This window comes from Chiloscyllium plagiosum, chromosome 1 (assembly GCF_004010195.1).
Source record: "Chiloscyllium plagiosum isolate BGI_BamShark_2017 chromosome 1, ASM401019v2, whole genome shotgun sequence".
NCBI classification, from domain to species: Eukaryota; Metazoa; Chordata; class Chondrichthyes; order Orectolobiformes; family Hemiscylliidae; genus Chiloscyllium; species Chiloscyllium plagiosum.
The window spans coordinates 144,487,996-144,511,721 of record NC_057710.1 but is presented as its reverse complement, the minus strand read 5'-3'; the positions used below and the strand labels follow the sequence as shown (position 1 = coordinate 144,511,721).

General features: G+C 41.9%; 1 protein-coding gene across 1 annotated transcript in view; it reads right to left on the bottom strand.

The window, feature by feature from the left end:
• Nucleotides 1-23,726, bottom strand: part of acox3 (acyl-CoA oxidase 3, pristanoyl) — a 170,852-nt gene that overhangs the window by 63,581 nt on the left and 83,545 nt on the right. Inside the window, exon 11 of the mRNA XM_043698707.1 lies at nucleotides 21,329-21,439. Within this exon, the coding sequence (XP_043554642.1) occupies nucleotides 21,329-21,439 (111 nt within the window). The remainder of the gene's footprint in view (nucleotides 1-21,328; nucleotides 21,440-23,726) is intronic.

Sequence of the window (23,726 nt, the reverse complement as noted above, 5' to 3'; positions counted from 1 at the left end):
ATTAACATTTAGATTAAAAAAGATACTAAATTTTATTCTGGAGATGAACAATATATTGAAAAGATTTTGAATATAAATTGCAACCATTTATTTTCAGTTTCACATTTTGACAATTATCATATACAAATAGAAAGGAGATTTATCAATCAAAAGCATGCAAAAATTCAATGATTTCAAACAATGCATTATATTTGCTTCATAATATTTAATGTTACAAACGGAAATGTTATTTGTAAAAAACAACAACATATCTGAAAGTTTCAGTCTGTCCTCACAAGGCTTGCCATTTTAACAGACTCAATTTATTGCAATGATATCCTTAATCCCAATGTTTGACAAAAATATGAGTACTTGGTCTGTGTTCAATTAAAAAGGTGCACATTTTCTAAAGGTTAAGACATAGTAAAGGCTGAATCTGATGGTCCCTGAAATGGGCATGGGGTGGTAAACTTTGTGGAGATGGTGGTCTCTCTGGTGGCTGGAGAATGAGTAAAAAACACACTTTAGGTTAAGATAGACAAGTAGGAGGCTGGACGAACACAGCAAACCAGGCAGCATCAGGGGGTACAGAAGTCAACATTTCGGGTATAACCCTTCTTCAGAACTGGGAGGTGAGGGTAGCTGCAGATAAAAGAGGGGTGAGGGAGGGTTTTAGGTGGGGAGAGGGACAGAGTGGTGACATAGTGATAGGTGAACACAGGTGGAGGGTAAGGCCTGGCTGGTTGATGGGAGGAATGAATCCAATTGGTTTCTGGAAAGGAAGGTCATGAAGTAGAATGGAAGAGAGGAGGGAGAAGGCTGCGAAGGGAGTCAGGGGATAGGAAGGGAGGTTATTTGAAATTGGAGAACTCAATGTTGAGTCCTCCAGGCTGTGGGCTGCTCAGACAGATGATGAGGTGTTACTCCTCCAATTTGCAGTCAGATTCACTATGGCAATGGAAGAGGCCGAGTATGGTAATGTTGGAGAGGCAATGGGAAGGTGACTGGGAGGTCAGGTTGTCTCTGCAGGCTCAGCTAAGATGCTCGGTGAAACGTCCTCTTAGTTTATGTTTAGTGTCACCAACGTAGAGAAGTAGTACCGGATACAGTAAACTAGATTGGAGGAGAAAGTGAGGACTGCAGATGCTGGAGATCAGAGCTGAAAATGTGTTGCTGGAGAAGCGCAGCAGGTCAGGCAGCATCCAAGGAACAGGAGAATCGACGTTTCGGGCATAAGGCCTTCTTCAGGAAGATTGGCGGAGAGGCAAGTCAACCTTTGTCTCACCTGGAAGGGCAGTTTGGGGTTTTGGATGGAGGTGAGAGGGTGGTGTGCCGGCAGGTTTTGCATCTTTTATGGTTGCAGAGAAAGAGAGGGGAAGGGAGGGAAAGATGTTCTTGGTGGTGGGATCTAGTTGGAATTGGCAGAAATGTTTAAGGATGATCTATTGGATGCGGAGACTGGTGGGGTGGAAGGTGAGGACAAGGGGGACCCTGTCTTAATATGTTTGGGGGAAGGTTTAGAGCAGTGGAGTGGGGAATGGGGGAGATGCAGTGGAGGGCTGTCTGGATGACAGAAGGGGGAAAAGCACGTTATTCAAAATAGATGCACATCTGGGATGCTTTGGAGTGGAATGTCTCCTCGTCTGAGCAGATGCAATGGAGATGGAGGAATTAGGAAAATGGGATAGAACTCTTGCAGGATACGGGTGGGAAGAAGTGTAGTCCAGGTAGTTATGGGAGTCTGTAGGTTTATAGTAGATGTCCATCCTTAGACTGTTGCTGGAGATGGAAACAGAGAGGTCAGGAAAGGTAACCGAGAGTAGACCATGTGAATGTAAGGGTTTTGTGGAAGTTGTGGGCGAAGTCAATGAACTGCTCCAGTTTAGCCTGGGTGTAGGATGCAGCACCAATGCAGTCATCACTGTAATGGCGTAAGAGTTGGGGAATAGTGCCTGTGTACATACTGAAGAGGGACTGTTCGACATAGCCGACAAATAGGCAGGCATAGCTGGGGCCCATGTGAGTGCCCATAGCAACCCCCTAGATTTGGAGGAAATGGAAAGAGTTGAAGCAAATGTTATTGAGGGCGAGGACTAGTTTGGCGAGGTGGAGGAGGATATTGGTGGAAGGGGACTGGATGGGTCTTTAGGAGAGGAGAGGAAGATGCTGAGGGCCTGAAGGGGTTGGGATATGTATAAGGATTGTGCAACCATGGGTGAAGATAAAGCGCCTGGGGCCAGGGAACTGGAAATTACTGAAAAGGTGGAGGGCGTGGTTAGCGTCCCAGATGTAGGTGGGAAGTGTCTCGGCCAAGGGGGAGAGGATAGAGTCGAGAAGAAGAAATGAATTTGGTGGGGCAGGAGCATGCGGAGACGATAGGTTGGCTTGTGGATCTTGGGACAGGTAGAAGCGGGCAGTGCGGGGCTGAGGGACTGAGGCTGGAGGTGGTGGAGGGGAGGTCACTGGACGCAATGAGGTCACAGACAGTGCGTGCAATGGGGACCCAGTGGGTCATGGTCGAGGGAGAGGTAGGACATGGTGTTGGAGAGCTGGTGGTCGGTCTCGGTGACATAGAGGTCCATCCTCCAGACTAGCACGACCCCGCCTTTGTCAATGGGTTTAATGGTGAAGCGGGGATTGATGCAGAGGGACTGGAGCGCTGCATGTTCAGAGGGGCTGAGGTTGGAGTGGGTGAAAGGGGTGGAGAAAGCGAAGCGGCCGATGTCACATCAGCATTCAGCAATGAAGAGGTCAAAGGCAGGTAAGAGGCCAGTGGGGTGTCCAAATGGAAGAGGAAAGTTGGAGGCGGGAGAAGGGGCCCTCTGAGGGGAGTTAGGAGTTTTTAATTGAAGAAGAAAGTATGGAGGCAGAGGTCAAAGAGTTCCAAGTCTTGGCGGGCGCGGAACTCATTGAAGTGGGGACAGAGAGGCACGAGCATGAGCCCTTTACAAAGGATGGACCTTTTGGTCTCAGAGAGTTCAATGTCAGGGGAATAGTAAATACATGGCAAGGCTCAATGGGGTGCCCCGAGGAGGCTAAAGGTGAGGTGGGGGAGGGGGGGGGGAATTGGCGATAACCACACCCAATCCCCCATCCTATTCCCAGCCTGCACCTCTTCCACTCTTCTTCTCTCCCACAAATACTCCCCCCGCCACTGTATCACATCCAATCCTCACCCATCATGTTATCACCCTTCCACCCTTCCATCCTTGGGAGCCCCCAGACCCACCCCAATGAGCCTTGCCACGTTTTTACCAGCCCCCCTGACCTTGAACTCTCTGAGGCTGAACGGTCTGTCCTCAGCAAAGAGCTCATGTTTGTGCACCTCCTACCTCAAGGAGACATTCGACTCCCACGCATCCCAGGTGTCCAGCTATTTTGAACAATGTGCTTTCCCCCTCTGTCATCCAGACAGCCTTCCACTGCACTTCCTCCATCCCCAGCTCCACAGCTGGTAAACCACCTCCCCCGCCCAAACATAACAGAGACAGGATTCCCATTGTCCTCATCTTTCACCCCACCAATTTCTGCATTCAATGGATCAGTCTTTAACACTTCCGCTAACTCCAACCAGACCCCACCACTAAGAACATCTTCCCGCCCACTCCACTCTGCATTCCACAAGGACCACTTTCTTCATCACTCCTCGGTTTGTACCACACTCCCCATCAATCCCCACCAAACCTCTAGTACCTTCCCCTGCAAGCATAAAAGATGCAAAACATGCTGGCACACCACACCCCCTCACCTCCACCCTGGACTCCAAACAGTCCTTCCAGGTGAGACAGAGGTTCACCTGTCCCTCCTCCAACCCAGGAGGAGAAAGTGAGGTCTGCAGATGCTGGAGATCAGAGCTGAAAATGTGTTCCAACCTAGTTTACTGTAGCCAGTGCTCTTGACATGAGCTTCTCTACCTCAGTAACACCAAACATAAACTAAGGGCATGTTTCGCTGAGCATCTCAGCCGGGCCTGCAAGGGCTGATCTGGCCTCCCAGTCACTGCCCATTTCAATTCCTCTTCCCATTTCCTCTCCAACCTGACCATCCTCTGCCTCCTCCATTGCCACAGTGAATCAGACGGCAAATTGGAGGAATCTTCTGCCTAGAGGACTCAACATTGAGTTCTCCTATTTCAAATAACCTCCCTTCCCAACTCCCTTTCCAGCCCCTCCCTCCCCCTGCCATTTTCTTTACTGACCCTTTTAAAACAGAGTTGAGGAGAAACTACTTCTCCCAAAGGGTTGTGAATCTGTGAAATTCACTATCCCAAATTGTGGCGGATGGTGGAACAGTGAGTAAATTTAAGGAGAAGTTAGACAGATTTTTAATTGGTAATGGATTGCAAGGTTATGGGGAGAAGGCAGGAAAATGGGAGTGAGGACCATATCAGCCATGATCGAATGGCAGAGCAGACTCAATGGGTTGAATGGCTTAATCCTGCTCCTATTTTTTATGAACACATCCAGTCACGAATAGTGTTGGATAGGTAACAACTCACTAGAAATGGAGGCTTCACAAATATCCCAATTCTTAATGATGGAGGAGCCCAGTACATCAGGGCAAAAGATAAGACTGAAGCATATGCAACAATCTTCAAACAGAAGTGCTAAGTGAATGATCCATCTCAGCCTCTTGCAAAGGTCCCAGCCTCACAGATGCCAGTCTTCAACCCAATGGATTTACTCCACATGATATGAAGAAATGGTTGGAGGCTCTGGATCCTAAACAGGCTATGGGCTTTGACAACATCCTGAAAGTAGTAGTAAGGCTCCAGAGCTTGCTGCAACATAGCTAAACTGCTCCTGGCTTCTATTCAACAATGTGGAAATTTTCCCAGGTATAACCAGTTTATACAGGACAAATCCGAACCAGTGAATACTATCCGATGAATATGTGTATTTAAAAAAAGAAAGAACATCTGATTAAAGAATTTTCAATGTTGGAACTGAGAAGTGATAGCAGACTTGGGCTATTTTCTTTAGGAAATATTATTATTAGTCTTGATTGAACAGATGCAAAGAAGATATTTTATATTTATAAATGCTATAACATTCAAGGCTATGGGCCAAATGCTATAAAATGGGACTAGTATAGATCTAGAGTAATCTATTGTTGACAAGATTGGAAGTCACACAACACTAGGTTATAGTCCAACAGGTTTATTTGAAATCACAAGATTTCTGAGTGCTGCTCCTTTGTACACTTCACCTGATGAAGGAGCAGCGCTCCAAAAGCTTGTGATTTCAAATAAACCTCTTCGACTATAACCTGGTGTTGTGTGACTTCTGACTTTGTCCACTCCAGTCTAATGCTGGCACCTCCTGTCTTATGGTGGTGCAGACTTAATGGACCAAAGTGCCTCTTCTATACTGTATGATTCTATGACACTGCAGTCTATTTGCTAAGGTAGACCCACAATTCTAAGACTTTGACCCAGTGACACTGAAGGAATGGTGATATATTCCAATTCAGGATAGTGTGTCGCTTGGAGCAGAACTTATAATTGCTGTTGATCCCATTATCTACTGCCCCTGTCCTAGATGGAAGTGGTTGTTGGTTTGGAAATTGCTATCTAAGGAACCTTGATGAATTTCTGCAGCTCATCTTGTAAATGGTACACATCTGCTACTGAGCATCAGTGGTGGCAGGAGTGGTTGCTTGTGGATATGGTGCCAGTCAAGTAAGCTGCTTCATCCTGGATGATGTTAAGCTTCTTGAATGTTATTGGAACTGCACACATCCAGACAAGTGGGGAGTATTCCACCACACTTGTGCCTTGTAGATGGTGGACTGGATTTGGAGCATCAGGTAGTGAGTTACCCATTACAGGATTCCTAACCTCTGACCTGTTTGCAGTAAAAGTGACCATAAAACTGTCATAGATAAGTGTAAAAACCCACCTGTTTCACACATATCCTTTAGGGAAGGAAATCCACTCTTTCAACCTCAGAAAAGGTCTAGCAGACCACTGGTTCAAGGTAAGTACAGATGGACAACAAATACTGGGATTGGCAGCGATGCCAGTAAAGATAATATAGATTAGTTGGGCCAATTAACTTGTTTCTGTGTGTACCTTCTATATAATGTCAGAGTCAAAGAGTCATAGAGATGTACAGCACAGAAACAGACCCTTAGGTCCAATTCGCCCATGACAATCAGACACCCCAAATCAATCCAGTCCCATTTGCCATTATCCCTCTGACGGCACAAATCCAAAGGAATGGTACCTGAACTAAGAGAACTTGGGAAGATTCACATCTGATATAATCACACCTACTTATCTTAATTTTAGGGGTCAGAACCATTTGGACATTGATCACTCTTTGTTGTCTTTTCCCCCCTTTCTTACTGTTGTTACTTTGTTTTTGTTCATTTCCATCATTTTCTGTTTCTGATTCAAAATTCAGTTCCTTGAGATTTCCTGTGTACTGAATTAGTCAACACTCTGCCATTTTCTTATTCTCACCTACAACATCATAGCTGCCAGTGTGAAGGGACCCACACTGAACCTGATTCTATAACTAAAAAATATTTGATGTTTATTTATGTCTTGCAAGTTTCTTTTCATACTGTTTTATTTGGAGCTCTTCATCTGATTTGTCTGCCTTTGTTGGTTCTTGTGTCTGTCCCAATTGTCAGAATAATTGCAGCGTTTTGTATGTTTGCTCACTTTTACTTTTAGTTTCTTTTGTTGCCTTTGGCAACTTCAGTTATCCATAGCTGCTGTTTTTTTTTTGTTAAGTGGGGCTCTTGCTGCTTAGGGATAGAAAAACTGGCTCTGTATAATTTTATAATCTTCTTTGAACATCTGTCATTGATGTTCTCCCGCCCAGTCTACCATAGACAGCCCATGTCTAATCCTATCGAAGTCAGCCTTATTCAAATACACAGAATGTCCGTTATATTAAACTGATTTTATACAATTTGCAGTAGACTGCATTATAAAACAAAAATCTCTCTCTTCATACATTCATTGCTTCATGAGAAAGTGCATGTTACCTTTTTATGCCATCAGAATTGATCAGAATGAGAAATGCTTGCTTTTATTTGAAACAAAGTTCAAATATTTAAATGCAGTCTTGAGGAGTTGCTCCCTTGATACAGAGCCTCGTCACTGGGAAACATAAATCAGCTATTTGAGTGCCTGCTCCCTGTAATTCTTTGGGACGTTTTGTATTTATGGACAGAAAGCCATTAGTGAATGAGAAAATTCCCAGAACATGTCCTTGTGGCTTGACACCAAACCAGAATTCCAATTATGGAAGGTGAATTATATAAAGCACATGTTTGGAGTCCCAATGTGCACTCCTACTGGGTGAGGCTTCACTCGAGGAATGCAATTTCATAAAAATAGGATGGTAGGACACCATGAGTGGAATTTTATCCTCCTTTGAGTGGGGGAGACAATGACAAAAATGTTGAAAAACATGTCAAAAATTAAACAAAAATCAGAACCTTGACATAGAGAGAAATAAAAATCAGGAGTGATGAAGAAAGTGGTCCTTGTGGAATGCAGAGTGGAGTGGGCGGGAAGATGTTCTTAGTGGTGGGGTCTGGTTGGAGTTAGTGGAAGTGTTAAAGACTGATCCATTGAATGCAGAGATTGGTGGGGTGAAAGATGAGGACAATGGGAATCCTGTCTCTGTTATGTTTGGGCGGGGGAGGTGGTTTACAGCTGTGGAGCTGGGAATGGAGGAAGTGCAGTGGAAGGCTGTCTGGATGACAGAGGGGGAAAGCACATTGTTCAAAATAGCTGGACACCTGGGATGCTTGGGAGTCGAATGTCTCCTTGAGGTAGGAGGCGCACAAACATGAGCCCTTTGCTATGGTTAAATAGCAAGGTTAGCATCTCATTGTCCTATTTCCACATAATTGCATCTCATTTATATTCTGCTTTCAATTCTCCCAACTTTCTCAAAAACAAGTTGGCACCAGTTGTCGACATGAAGGACTGAGTAGTTAGCTAGTGGTATCAGCTCTCTGCTTCCTTCTTCAGGCCTTCATCCAAGTTTGTCTTTGTCACAAAGTCCCTCTGGGGACCAGATATTTCTCTCCTTCAACTACTCAAGTCAGCATCGATAATTCCTCAGTCTTATCATCATACCTACTTTTGGACCAACTCTCACTTCAGTTAAACCCCTCAGTACTTCATTTTGGAGCTCAGGGACACTTATGACTTGTATGCTTGTATGTATTGCTTTTTCACAATTTGATTCACACCACATAATAAGAAACTGTGGGAGGCACTGGACACTACAAAGATTATGGGCTCTGACAAAATCCCAGCAATTGTAATTTCAAGCTCTTCCAGTACTGTTGCGACATTGCCATCTATCCAACAATTTGGAAAATTGCCTAGGTATGTCCTGTACGCAAAAAGCAGGACAAACCTAACTTGCCTAATTACGTCTTCATCAGTCTATTCTTGATTTTTAGTAAAGTGATAGAAGGAGTCATCAACAGTGCCAACAAGTAGCACCTGTTCAGCAATAACCCATTCACTGATACTTAGTTTGACTTCTGCCAGGGCTCATTACAGCCTTGGTTCAAACATAGACAAAAGAGGTGAATTCCAGAGGTGAGCAGAGAGTGACAGCCCTTGACATCAAAGTTGCATTCAATTGAGTGTGGCATTAAGGTGCCTGAACAAAACTAATATAGTAGGTATTAGGGGCAAACTCTCCGGTGGTTGGAGTCATATCTGATACATAGGAAGATAGTTATGGTTGTTGGAGGTCAGTCATCTCAGCTCCAGACATCTCTGCAAGAGCTCCTCAGGGTAGTGTCCTAGGCCCAACATCTTCAGCTGCTTAATCAATGACCTTCCCTCCGTCATCAGGTCAGAAGTGGGGATGTTCGCCTTAGATTGCACAATGCTCACCACCATTTGTGACTTCTCAGATACGGAAGCAGTCCATATTCAAATGTAAGATCTGGATAATATCAAGGCTTGGGTTGACAAGTGGCAAGTGTCATTTGCACCACACAAATGGCAGACACTGACCATTTCAATAAGAGCCAATCTAACCACTGCCCCTTGACATTCATTCAATGACCATCATTGAATCCCCCACTACCAACATCCTGGGGGGTTATCATTGACCAGAAACTCAACTGAACTCACCATAGAAATACAGTGGTTACAAAAGCAGGTCAGAGGCAGGTCCTTCATCAGGACAATCACCTGATGAAGGAGTGTCGCTCCGAAAGCTAATGTGCTTCCAATTAAACATGTTGGACTATAACCTGGTGTTGTGTGATTTTTAACTTTGTACACCCCAGTCCAACACCGGCATCTCCGAATCAGGTCAGAGGCTAGGAATACTGCAGAGAGTAACGGACCTTCTAACTCCCCAAAGCCTGACCATCATCCACAAAGCATAAGTCAGGAATGTGATGGAATACTCCCCATCTGCCTGGATGCATGCAGCTCCAACAACATTCAAGAAGTTTGATGCCAGGATAAAGTGGTTTGTTTGATTAGTACTACATCCATTCCCTCCACCACTGTACCTCAGTAGTAGCAGTATGTACTCTCTGTAAGATGCACTGCTCAAAAAGTGAATAAAGATCCTTAGACAGCAGATTCCAAGCCCACAACTACTTCCATTTAAAAGGACAAGGGCAGTAGATACATGGGAACACTACAACCTGCAAGTTCTCCTGCAAGTCAGTCACCATCCTGACTTGGAAATATATTGCTATTCCTTAACTACGGCTAGGATTCCCTCTCAAATGGCACTTTGGATCCACCTACAGCACATGGACTGTAGCAGTTCAAGAAGGCTGCTCACTACTACCTTCTCAAGGGTAACTAGGGATGACCAATAAACTCCCTTATCCCAAAGCACAGGGAGAACACAAACATCTCATGAATTTATGCAGGAGGTATCTTATGGCTCAGCTCATTTCTTTGTATTCACTTTATACTTATTTGGAGGCTGTCACTCTGTGGATTGCATTACCTTTTAGTGTCAAAAGAGAAGAAGGCAGCTTGTCACAGTTCAGAGCAACTGAGGTGGACATCTTCTTGTACAGCACCATGCTATGTTAATGTCACACCTACAGTAAGTGCCAGGATCTTTGAGTCAAGACAACAAAGTGGTTCGGCTAAATGGAGTACGCCTGAAGGTCAAAGACCTTAGTGGGGTAAAGATGGACTTTATTCAGTCACAAAGTATTGTCGCTGTCAGTCAGTGGGCTTGACTGATTACAGGTAAGGGTTGGCCACAGTCAGTCCCACAGGTCAGGTGAAATTTGTCCAGCGATTACAGGTACATCAATCAGGGGTGGACTAATTGTTCCTGCAATGAGACAAAGGAGGGATCGAGTATGATGGCAATAAATAGAAGAGCAGTTAGTTATGCTGCATGTGCAGGACAGGTGATAAGGTGTCCACAGTAAGTGAATAGGAAGCACAGGGGGCACAAAAGGTCAGTAGTTTGGGAGGACGAGGAGGGTGAACACCATGGATGGACATGATGGGTGCAGTTATGAATGTTATAGTCCATGAGCCTTGGTGAGAGGAATGTGCTATGGCAGAGTTAGTGTGAATGGTGGCACTGTGATTGTGAGAACATTGTGGTATTTATCCATGTGGAGCACCTCCAAGCATCTGTCAGCGAACAAGAAAAGTGAGCAAATTGTCTGTGTAACTTTAACTTTAATTTGCATTTCTTTTTTCTCTCATTCTGATCACTTGATGCCACTAATACTTATCTAAAACTCTGATTCGAAGCAGCTACTTTTAGGGGGATGCATTGATGCCCGGATTGCACAATGTACAGATTTCCAAAAACAAATGCATCACTAAATTCCATGACCCATTTCATTTGTGCCTTTTTCATGGAAGGCTTACTCACAGGAAGTTTATTTCATGAGGGATATCAGCACTGACAAATTAGGTTACTCCATCTGTGTTGTGGTAAACCACCACACTTGTTGGCAACCTCAATGTGGTGTCATCATCTAATATAAAATAAAAAATAATCTTTAATCCTGCTAATAGCTTCACAACCAGCGAATCTAGGTAACATTGTAACCAGCCTCTGACACATACTATTGAGGTGCAACCACTATTGAGTGTAGCATAATTGAACAAGTACACAAATAACACACTTATCATTGGATTAAAACTCCTTTTGACTAGTTCAGATCCTTTTAATTGATCATCTTTATCTTCTTCAGCATAAGAATTTATGTACAAGACCTGACCGATAATCAATAATGCTACAGCTAATGTTACTGACATAGTGTGATGTAGGTTTAGGACCTACATTTTCGCATCACATCACAGTCCTGAAAATTCTGCTCGAGTATGGAATATAACTGGGAAGAGACCAGAACAGAAACTGAAAAAGAGGGTGTGAATCATTCAAAATAAATCAAAAATAGATAAATCTGTTGACATTTCAAATATATGGGTAGAGACAGATGAACTAAGAAAAAGCATGGGGCAAATAGGAACAACTCAAAAAAAAGCAGTGAGAATGCAAAATGTACACAAATGATGAAGATAACTTGGAATAGTGGATATAAATGGTAACGGATTGAGGCAAAGCAGACCATAAGAAATAGGAACAGGAATTTGACCACTTCAATCTGCTGCACCATTCAATAGGATCCAACATTCCTGGTGTCCACTCTTCTGTATTTTCCCTCTCGATTCTCTTACAGATCAAGAAACTAACTCAGCCTTAAAAATACACTAGCACTCTGCCTCTACAGTTCTCTGTGGCAAGGAGTTTCAAAAATTCACAACCTTAAGAGAGGAAATTCCTTCTCATCCCAGGCTTAAATTGGGACGATACTTTATTGAGTCCATACTCTCTGCTCCTAGACTCTCCCATGAGAAACAACCTCTCAGCATTTACCCTTATGAATCCTACAAGGTCAATGAAATCACCTCTCATTCTTCTGATTTCCAGTCAGTAGAGTCCTAACCTGTTTAACCTTTGCTCTTAAGAGGATCCCTCCATAGTGGGATTCATCCTTATTAACCTTCTCTGAACTGCCTCAAATGAAATAAAATCATTTCTTAAATAAGGGGACAAAATCTGCTCAAGTACTTTGCAGATACTGCTTTGAATTATAAATGCCATTGATATTCGAAAAGCACAGCAACTATTAATATACAATGACAACCTTTTGAAATATGAAGATCATTGCATCCTAAGTGTAGTAAAAATGAAATTGAGTTTTGAGATTGAGAAACCACTATGCAGAACACCCACTTTCAGCTGTCCAAATAAAATGATCTCACGCTATTGTGGAGTGGACCTGTACATTGTTTTAACAGCTGTCTTGCAACAACACTGGAATTACAGCATAAAGGATTTTCTAGCAATAGTCCTACTGCAGTTATGAAATTTGTTCTTGGTTTGATAATCTGTGATTTATTGAAAACCTGAGTTTGGTTACTCAAATGGATGCAACTCTGAACTATAATTACACATTTTAATTTGTATAAACATCAATGTATTAAGTAGTGGTAATCAGTGTGATCTCCTGCTGACCAGGAGATCACACTGATTACCATTACTGCAACTGAGAAAGAGGTCAAGTTGGGAAGGAATGTGAGAATTCTTCAAAAAGGAACCGAGTTCCTCTTTCACAGCTTTTGATTGCTGATTCAATAGCAACATAGCAATGAATGACCCAAGAACTGCTCAATCCCTTATAACGAGCTCTGAAAAATGTATCACATGGCAAGCTTGAAATTTATTGAAGGACAAATCCTCCAATTAATCTGACAAAGAAACAGCACTCAGAAGTCTCAAAGGCTAACTTGTAGTTGAACAGGTTATTTATATTTAAACACAATAATGTTGGATATATAGGAAAGCAGATAGAGAATTACTACTTGGATGAGTGCAAAAAAAAGTCATTTTTCAGTCTTATATTTAATGACAGGCCAGAAGCCAGTATGATAGAGTACTTTTAGACCAGTAGTATGATTTCCCAGATCTCTGGCAGAAATTAATTGCAGAATATGTTGAAAAATCTTTTCAATGGCAAGTACCACCTGACAATCTGTCAAACCAACAGCTGGATCCCCAGCTAAGCCTGACATTGCAGGCTGGAAGCACTTGTAGTTTAGAAGTGTTGGTGCTGAAGTAGAATAGGCATTGGTACAAAATGAAGGCAGGGCACATATTGTTGGTCCACAACTTGGTACAATCATTGGCAGGAAAACTTGTTGCACCTTGGGAAGCACTCCTAATTCCCGAGTCAGAAGCAAACAGCAAGGACCCTAACACTGGTCCCATTCCAGTCACAAAAAGACTCCTTGACTGTCAGCATCTGGATCCAATTAGCCAAATTTCCTTGGATCCCAGTGGCTCTTACCTTTGCTGTCAGTCTTCAATGCAGGACCTTAAAAGCCTTGCTGGAATTTACGTAGACTACATCAAAAGCATTGTCTTCATCTACACATTTGGTCACTATTTCAGAAAATTTAATCAAATTGATCAAATATGATTTCCTCTTAACAAAATCATTCTGACTGTTATTGATTAATCCCGGTCTCTTGAAATACAGATTAATTCTGTTCCTCAGAATTACTTACAATAGCTTGTAAGTAAACCTTTGAGGCTTGACTGACTGGCCTGTAGATTCTGGTTGATCCCTTCCTCTTCCCCTGCTTCTTGAATAATGTTACCACATTGGCTGTCCTCCAGTCCTCTGGCACCTCTCTTGTGAAAAGAGAGAAATTGAAAATTGGAAGCACCTCTGCTATTTCCTCCTTGCTTCACTCAATAGCCAGGATACATGTCATCCTATCCTGGACCTTAATCTACTTTTACGCCTGCCAGACCACACATAGCGTCATCTGTCTATGCTAATTTCTTCAATGATATCGCAGGTCTTCTCCCAGAATTCTACACCCGCAACATTTCTCTCATAAGTGAACACCAATATAAAGCATTTATTTACACCCTGCTTATGTCCTCTGGCCATATGCACAATTTACACTGTAGTCCTTACTAGGCCCTATTCTTTCCCTTGGTATCCTTTTATTCTTAAATGTACTTGTAAGTTAATTTAGGACTTTCTTTCCCATTGTTAGCTACTAACAGTTCCCATTAATAGCCATTCACCCTCCTAGCGAGATCGTTATCCACTCCTTTGTCTATCTACATTTCTTTGCTCTCTGAGCTTTATCCCGCTCCTTACCACACTTCCCCGCCCTATCTTCTGCATGTAAACTGACATTTTCCTAGCTACCATCTGAGGCAGGGTGATTCGATCTGAAATGTTAACTCAAATTTGTCTCCACAAATGCTGCCAAATCCGCTGAGCTTTTCCAGCAATTTGTTTTTGTTTAGGATTTTTCTGTGAGTCCTTTCATGTTCCCGTTTTGCGCTCTCAATTTCCTTTCTAAGTTCTCCCTTGCACATTCTATACTCTTGTAGGACACTGTCTTGAGCCCTCAGTATCTGCCATAAGCCTTCCATTTTCTCTTTACCCAATCCCATGTATCCGTCAATATCTAGAATTCACTGGATTTGTTGGTCCGACTCTACTATTATTGTATTATTATGTTGGCCTTGTACTCTCTCTCCTTTCTTCTTGAATGTATCCACTGTCATAGACATACAGCATGGAAACAGAGTGTTCGGTTCAACTTGTCTATCCCAACCAGGTTTCTCAAACTAAACTAGTTCCTTTTGTCTGTGTTTGGCCCACATCCCTCTAAACCATTCCAATTCATGTACTCGTCCAAATGTCTTTTGTCTGATAAACGTACCCTAAAAGTATCTGCTCCCAATCCACTCTGGACAAATCATATCTGATCTTATTACAACCTGTCTTTCTCTAGTTTAGAACCTTGCTTTCAGACACTTCCTTCTCCATTTGTGCAAGGGTATTGAAACTAACAGTTATGATTGTTATCTGTAAATAATCTCCACTGATACTTCAAACACTTGCCTGCCTTCTTTACCTAAAACTAAGTCTAGGACCGATCCTTCTCTGGTAGGGCTTTCTATATACTGGCTTAAAAAGCTCTCTTTGATGCATTTTAAAATTCTGCTTCCTCTAGGTTAAATCATATGGAATTCGGGGAGGACTAGCTACTTGCATACGGAACTGGCTTGACCGAGGGTGGTGGAGGAGGTTGGCTTTTCAGACTGGAGGCTTGGGACCAGCGGTGTGCCACAAGGTTCGGTGCTGGGTCCACCGCGTTTTGTCACTTATGATTTGGATGTGAACATAGGAGGTGTGGTTAGTAAGTTTGTAAATGACATCAAAATTGGAGGTGTAGTGGACAGTGAAGGTTACGTCAGAGTACAATGGGATCTTGATCAGATGAGCCAATGGACTGAAGAATGGCAAATGGAATTTAGTTTAAATAAATGGAAGGTAAATCAGGGCAGGACTTAAACAATCAAGGTCCTGGGAGTGTTGCTGAACAAAGATACCTTGGAGTGTAGGTTCATATTGACCTGCGATTCCAGGAACTAAGATAGTGAAGGCGGTATTTGGTTTGCTTGCCTTTATTGGTCAGTGCGTTGACTATAGGAGTTGGGAGGTCATGTTGTACAGGACATTGCGTGCAATTCTGATCTCCCTGCTACAGGAAGAATGTTGTGAAACTTGAAAGGGTTCAGAAATGATTTACAATTTACAAGGACATTGCAGGGTTGGAGGGTTTAAGCTGTAGGGAGAGGCTGAATATGCTGGGGTTGTTTTCCCTGGAGCATCAGAAGCTAAGGATTGACAGAATAAGGGGCATGGATAGGGTAAATAGACAAGGTCTTTTCCCTGGGTTTGGTGAGTCTAGAACTAGAACTCACTGAGTCTAGTTCTAGGTGAGAGGGGAAAGATTTAAAAAGGTATCCAAGGGAAAACTTTTTCATGCAGAGGATGGTGCATGTATGGAATAAGCTGCCAGAGGAAGTGGTGGGGACTGGTACAATTAACATTTAAAAGGCATCTGGATGGGTATATGAATAGTGCGAGTTTAAGAGGGATATGGGCCAAATGCTGGCAAATGGGACTAGATTTATTTAGAATATCTGATCAGCATAGACAAGTTGGACCGAAAGGTCTGTTTCTGTGCTTTACATCTCTATGACTATAAACCTTTCACAGTATGACTAATTAATGTTGGGGAAATTGAAATTCCCCAGTCACTACCTTATCACATTAACAATTCTCTGAAATTTGCTGACAAATCTGCTCTTCTATTTCTCTCTGGCTATTAGTGGGCACATCACCCCCACCTTGTGAAACTTCTCCAGTTGTCACTTATCTCTGGTCCTTGGTCACTCTGCAATTGTGGGCCTCTGGTCAGTGCCATTTCAATAGCAGTAATAGCCTCATTTGTGGTGCTGCTAAGTGAAAGAATTGCTGTTCACTAATTGACCAACAGCTCTTATTAACCAACAGGTCTCAGGAAGTAGGATTTTCCAACTCCTGATCCTGAAGAAGGTCACCACAGGCCTGTTAAATGCTGATTGGCTCCTTATATCAGCAGGCATTCCGCAAAGAAGGCAAAGTGGGTTTTTCGAATATTCTTTAGTCAGTAGCCAAGACCCCTGTCATCTTCATTAACGGCTCTCTAAATTTCAGGTCTGTGGGGATTATACTTTCAGCTAAGATATAATAGCAATGCACCATTTCTTCAAAGGACAATCTTTTTATACTTTGGTACATTATGAACAGTAAAGTGTCTTACTGAACAGTTAATTTTTAATTGCTATTTCAGTTTAAGGAAGAGCGAGCTGGGGTCCTTACCTCTGAGCCAGGAGGCCTGGGTTCATGTCCCACTTGCTCCAGAAGTGGGTCATAACATACCTGAACAAGTTGATTGGAAAATTTAAAGGGACATGCTGTTTGATGTAATCCACCAGCTTTTGGGATGTACAGCCTACATAGCATTGCACAGGCACTGAAATGCATATACCATATTCTTCATTTGTGAGACAGGCAGAACATCTTTTTGTCTTGATGGCAGCATCCTAGTAATGAAGGACACCACTTATGTTGCTACTGCATTGTAGCAGTAACACCTAGCTCAAATAGTATCTCAAACGTTTGAGCAAATGTTGAAGCCAGTTGTTTCATACAGCTACAATTACAAATTGTTTCGATCAATGAAAAGCTTCCACAAAATGTGACTTTTCCAGTAATACTCAAGAACAGTGAAGTGTTTAGAGCATCTTTCTGATCTCTCTGCTATAGGAAAGATGTTGTGAAACTTGGAAGGATTCAGGAAAGATTTACAAGTATGTTGCCAGGGTTGGAGTGTTTGAGCTATAGGAAGAGGCTAAATAGGCTGAGGCTATTTTCCCTGGAGCATCGGAGGCTGAAGGGTGAATTTATAGATGTTTATAAAATCATGAGGGGCATGGATAGGGTGAAAAGCCAAGGCCCTTTCCCCAGGGTAGCGAAGTCCAGAACTAGAGGGAATAAATTTAAGGTGAGAGAGGAAAGATTTAAAAGGGATCTAAGGGGCACCTTTTTCATGCAGAGGGTGGACAGTGTGGAATGAGCTGCCAGAGGAGTTGGTAGAAGCCGGTACAATTACAACATTTAAAAGGCATCTGGATGGGTATATGAATAGGAAGTGTTTAGAGAGATATAGGTCAAATGCTGACAAATGGGACTAGATTAATTTAAGATATCTGGTCAATGTGGATGAGTTGGACCAAAGGATCTGTTTGTGTTGTACATCTTTATGACTATAAAGATTAATTTCTGCCAAGTGTTTTCCTTCTCCAGGTTAAAACAAAAATCACTTTCCAGTGATCTAGTCATTTGTGGTTTGATCTGGTGGTTTGATTCTTTTTTAAAAAGCCACCTTACATGCCTTCAGGGTGGAAAGCTCAAACATCTGTAACTTAGTGGTGATTACCATATGACTGGTAATACAGGAGCAGAAAAAACATAAACTGAATATAGAGATTATGTACCATAACAATGTATTTATTAAAACTCTCCAGGTTACACTTGATTCCACTTCTTCCTAGAAAAACATAAGCTTGTTTTTGATACTATATGTAGTCAAGAACAGAAAGCATATACTATGGTCCTGTTGGAAGCAACTTGATGGAATTTAAAAACTCTATTTAGATGGGTTAAACTAACAATGCAAAAGTCACCAAACCATTGCCAGCCAGTACATTCATTTTTTTAAATTTACTTATTTTTCCAATCAACCTGTTATGACAAAATTCTGGAGCAGGTGGACCAGGGTAGGGCCACTATCAGTGCACCAAAAGAGGGCCGCACCCAGTACACTCACATTTAGAATTTATTTCGAGCCAACTGTTCTCAAATGGCTCTAATTAACTTAATGAGATATGCATGCATAAGAAAGAGAACAGCATGAAAAGAAAAGTGAACAGCATGCCTGTCTCAGATGGTTTCAGCTGTCTGGAAAAAGAGCCCTGAAATGCCTGCAAACAGGATGCAAAAAAAATGTAATTCATCAACCTGTTTTAATAAGAATGGCAAAAGGCCTTAGGAAAGCCTCCCCAGGCTATATGGAAATTATTTACCTTCTTGCCTTAATATCTGCATATATCACAACAAATTTCAAAAGAGTTTGTAAATAAAAAAATCTGGCAAAGTCATTCTACAAAATGGTATGCCATGTAATTGCCACAGCAAATACAGATCTCAAGTTGGTCACTACAGAACATGATGGCAAGAAAGAAAAGAGGGATAAATAAATATAACATGGGTCTGCTCATCAGTTCATCAGAAGAGAATATTCGTGGGTGAGGAAATATTTAAAAGATAAGAAAGTTAATGAACAAAAAATAAAGAATTACTGTTTCTTTCCTGAGAAATTAAAGTTGGGAAACAACTGATTTGCCAATTGTTCTCTTCATGATCTCATTGAATGGCTGAACAGGCTGGAGGGGCTGAATGATAGATCTGTGACATTGTGGAGTTAAGTCATAGATTAGCAATCCATTAAATGGTACAGAAGACTCAAGGGGTTAAATACCCTAAATGTGAAAATCTGTAGTGCTGGTGTTCTGTATGCCTTTGTCAGGCCTAGTGCTCGAGCACAGCAGCACATTAGTGGCTGTAGCACATGGTGAAATCCTGCTGAAGTTCAGTGGAGAAGGCTGTAAATGGTTTAGGATGGCAACCTTTATACAACTGTATGCTGATAAGGTCTTGTTTTAGACTATATCATCTTGGCAGTGGCAGGGCTAGCTTGCTGACAGGCAACAATAAAGACACTGGTCCAGTTGCAGGGATGGGAGAGAAGACAGAAGATTCATCCTCCATGGATTAATTTTCACTTTCCAGATGTGGTCCCTCAGCAATCTGTTGGAGGACACATTGTTGGAGTGCCGTGAGACTCTACAAGCCCAATTGACAACTGATATCAGCAACTCTGATGGCTGCAATTTGCCCCTTTGTGGCACCGAGTTCAGTTTGCATGAGGGTTGTGTAACAATGCACTTTCGCTGATTTCTGATGGCAGTCGTGATGGAAGCTGAGACATCAGCCACTGAGAGCTAATGACATTGGCATACATTCCATGCTGGACACGATGGGTTCCAGGCTCTATGTAAGGCCATATGCTATATTGGTGTCAGACACTTTCAAGCTCTGGGAGGTTTCATAATGCAACAAGCATTTAATTGAGCACATGAATCTGCCTAGACCACTGAAGTGCTCATGAGTCCTCTTCTGTATCACTTGTGCCAGGTGCCACTCTCTGGCAAGTTGATACCTGCATTATCCTTGCACTTTACTCACACAGCACTCAACCCATTTCTGATGTCTCACCATATTCATATTCCATCTTTATGATACATTTATAATTTTTTAAATCTCATCTGGTGGGTGCAGGTCTGAAATTGAGTGACTCTCAATTTCTTGCTGTTTCTCTACAAAATGGCCAGGTTCCATTTTTGGGTGTCGAAGGAAAGTACAATGCTAGAGCGAAGGAAGGGGCAGGGTGGGGGCAATCAAGAAATACATCAGCAGCTTGCAAGACAGATGAAATTGCAATGTGTGGAAGAAGTAGGCTGTGAGGAGGAGGATTGGGTATCAGCAGTTCAACTGCTACTAAATTTCAATTTATAATGCTGCCATTCTTCAACCCTGTTTACTCCAATATTCTCTTGGCTAACCTCCAGTGCATCATTCGTGATCATCAGTCTCATCAAACCCTGCTGTCCACATTGTATTCAATACCAAGTTGCCTTACCCATCAGCTACCTTCATTTATGTTGTTTTCTCATATCTTCCCCAATGTTCCAAAGCTCTGCTCCCATAATTACTATTCAACTGCACCCAGTATCTTGCGTACTGATTCTCTTCTGTCACCTATGATTCATACTCTGGAATTTTCCCCATATTAATATTACACATCCTTCAAGGCCATCCTGAAGACATGCTTCTTAGATCTCTCTCATTTATAGGAGGGAGGTAATAGCCAAGTGGTACTGTGGCTAGCTTATTAATCCAGAAACGCAGCTCATGTTCTGAGGACCCATGGCAGATGGTAGAATTTGAATTTTAAAAACATCTGCAATGAAGAATCTACTGAGGACCATGAAACCATTGATAATGATCAGAAAAAAACCCATCCTCCTCACTAATGTCCTTCAGGGAAGGAAACCTGCCATCATCACTTGGTCAGGTCTACATGTGACTCCAGCCCACAGCAATGTGGTTTTCTCTCAACTGCCCCCTGAAATTAGAAATCACACAACACCAGGTTATAGTCCAACAGGTTTATTTGGAAGCACTAGCTTTCAAGCCACTGCTCCACCATCAGGTGGTTGTGGAATATGGCTCCACAGCCACCTGATGAAGGAGCAATGCTCTGAAAGCTAGTGCTTCCAAATACACCTGTTGGACTATAGCCTGGTATTGTGTGATTTTTAACTTTGTATACCTCAGTCCAACATCGGCACCTCCAAATCATGCCCAGTGAAATAGTCTAGCAAGCCACTCAGTTCAAGGGCAAATAGGGACAGGCAATTAATGCTGACCAGCTAGCGAGTGGATTAAAAAAAAACTGTCAGCATTTACTTTCTCTGTTCGGCATCAATTCACTGTGCATCTATACGAGGGGGTGTTTTCTATGTTATGTAAGTTCAAGCTTTATTGTAAAAATAGCTAGCATGCAAAAGATTCACTGAATAAATGGTGGATTGTTCAAGATTGTGACTGATGCTTGTGAACTGACAGCCTGTAGTTGGATACATCAGGAATTAGTTATATAAGAATTCTATTAGAGTATTAGAGTTTCTAGGTCTATCTTTGGATTCACGGAATTCTGAAAAAAAAAGTCACTGCAATCACTTTCTCAAAACTAGCCTGGTTGAAACATCAAGTTCAGAACAAATAAAATTAATTTATATCTTACCTGAACAGTCCAGACATTCATCATTAGTTGTTGGAAATTCTTGGGTAAGAATAGAATTCAAATCTTCCAGAAAGTCAACTGATTGCAATGGGGACTTGATAGTAACATGATCTAACGTTAAGAAAATTAAAACAAAATTTAGAACAAAATACATTAAATTGACAGAAATTGGCCTAAGTTGGCTAATACCAAAGTCAAGTGCGTTTCCAGCTGTGAGCAGCAATGATGTGCCAGAATACATATGTCCAAGCACCTCCTAAATTCATATTTAGGGGTCATCATAATAATAATAATAGTTGGCACCAAAGAATACTCTGATACAGTTTACCTCTCAAGCTCTAACCAATTTTGACCAATTAAGGCATGATAGGAGGAATGGAGTAGGAGGTGGGAAGAGGTAGCAGTGATCTGTAGTTTAAGTGAATCAGGAGGCTCACTACATTGAAAAGGGCACATTCTGGAATAACAACATATCCAATTGCATTATTACAGTCGATCTTTATAATATTCTTCACTTTTGAACTGTGACATGACATTGATTTTTTAAATATAGTTTAATCACCATAAAATACATGTACTATATTTCCAAAAGATGAAGCAATTCAGCATCTGGAGTCCAGCTTAAAATTGAAAAAAAAACTAATCGTTGACACAGGGTTTAAAAAACCTACCTAGATCTATGGTCACACACTGCTCATTAAAGCTAGCTAGTTCTCTGATCTCTGTAAGTATATCAACTGGTCTAAAAGGGGAATCATTATGCAAGACATAAAATTCTCACAATTCCTTTAAGTAGGTTTACAGAACTTTTCAAAATGTTTATTTCAATATAGTCAAGCAACTTCTCATAAAACTGATACAGCAAAGTTCTTTTCATGGTACACTGATTGACCAGTTATGTTGCTGGATCAAGTGGCCAGAAATAATAATCTATTGATGGTCATATTTAGAATTTTCATGGTAGTTTGAATTCCATCAGAAAAAAATTTGAAAACAAGACACTGATGTCAGTAACTGGATTCTGGATCAGTGGTGCTGGAAGAGCACAGCAATTCAGGCAGCATCCGAGGACAGGCAAAATCGACGTTTCGGGCAAAAGCCCTTCATCAGGAATAAAGGCAGAGAGCCTGAAGCGTGGAGAGATAAGCTAGAGGAGGGTGGGGGTGGGGAGAGAGTAGCATAGAGTACCTGGGAGTTGCAGTGGGAGAGAGACTCCCTGAGATTCTTGTAGAGAGAGGAGGAAAACTTCTTCAAGGCAGGCATCCTTGCAAGAGGATTCGCAGTAGGGTTAAAATCACGAGGTAAAAACAATGACTGCAGATGCTGGAAACCAGATTCTGGATCTGATGTCAGTAACACTAAACTGACAGGTTGTTCTAAATGTTCACTTCAGGTAAAGAAATCTACCTGCCTAATGCAGTCCACACTCTAACAACAGTTTCAAATTACTGTTCCACAAGATTAAATCATGGCACTTTGAAGTGAAGAGCAAGCCACTCAGTCATATCAACAACAAAAAAAAAGGCGAGACAATGAAGTCATTATGCCCTTTCAGACTAAGATACAAAATAAATGCCAGTCTTGCAGCAATGCCCACATCTTAAAAACTGTTATCATAACAGTTAACTTGGATTATCAATACCAAACTTCCATCATCTTATTGTCAAACCTTTATGGACAGAAAATAGATTGACAAAGTACACATTCTGATCTGAAACAGTTGCTGTAATCACCCGACCATGAGTAAGGCAGGTGCAGCAAATTCATATGGAATAAATGGATCCAGCAGGACTGAGATTACAATGCTACCTGAAGACCAAATCCAGCTGACTCGAACTAGGGATTGGAACGAGGTTGGCCACATGGATTTTGCTGAGTATGAGTTCCTTGACTGGAGCTAATAATCTGTGCCAAACAGGGAGCCCTGGTGAGGAATTAAAATTTGAATTTAGGCTGTTGTCAGGAGCAACAAGTCCACATCGGCTCTAATTAACACCAAAATGGCTTTTCAATTTAAAATAACACAACAAAATGGCTTCAAGTTATGATTTGGCACTATGAACCTGCATTTCTGCTTTGCCGAGTTAGCTGAACTAGAAGATAAAGCAGACAATGGAGTCTTCATAAAATGAATCATAAGACATTAACTGACCACTGGAACTAACCTTGAACTGCAAGTATGGGATGATGATTTGAGTAAGACAAAATCATTTCCCAGGAAATACCATTGGATTTACCTGCTGTCAATCATGTCACCTTATTACATTTGATTGGTGTTTCCTTATAACTAAGGCTGTACTGTCTCTTAAAAACATATAAAAATTGTTTATTGTTCAATTGTAATTGCGCAGTTTCGCCACGGAACATAGAAGCTTTAACCTCTGTGTTGCTGGACAAA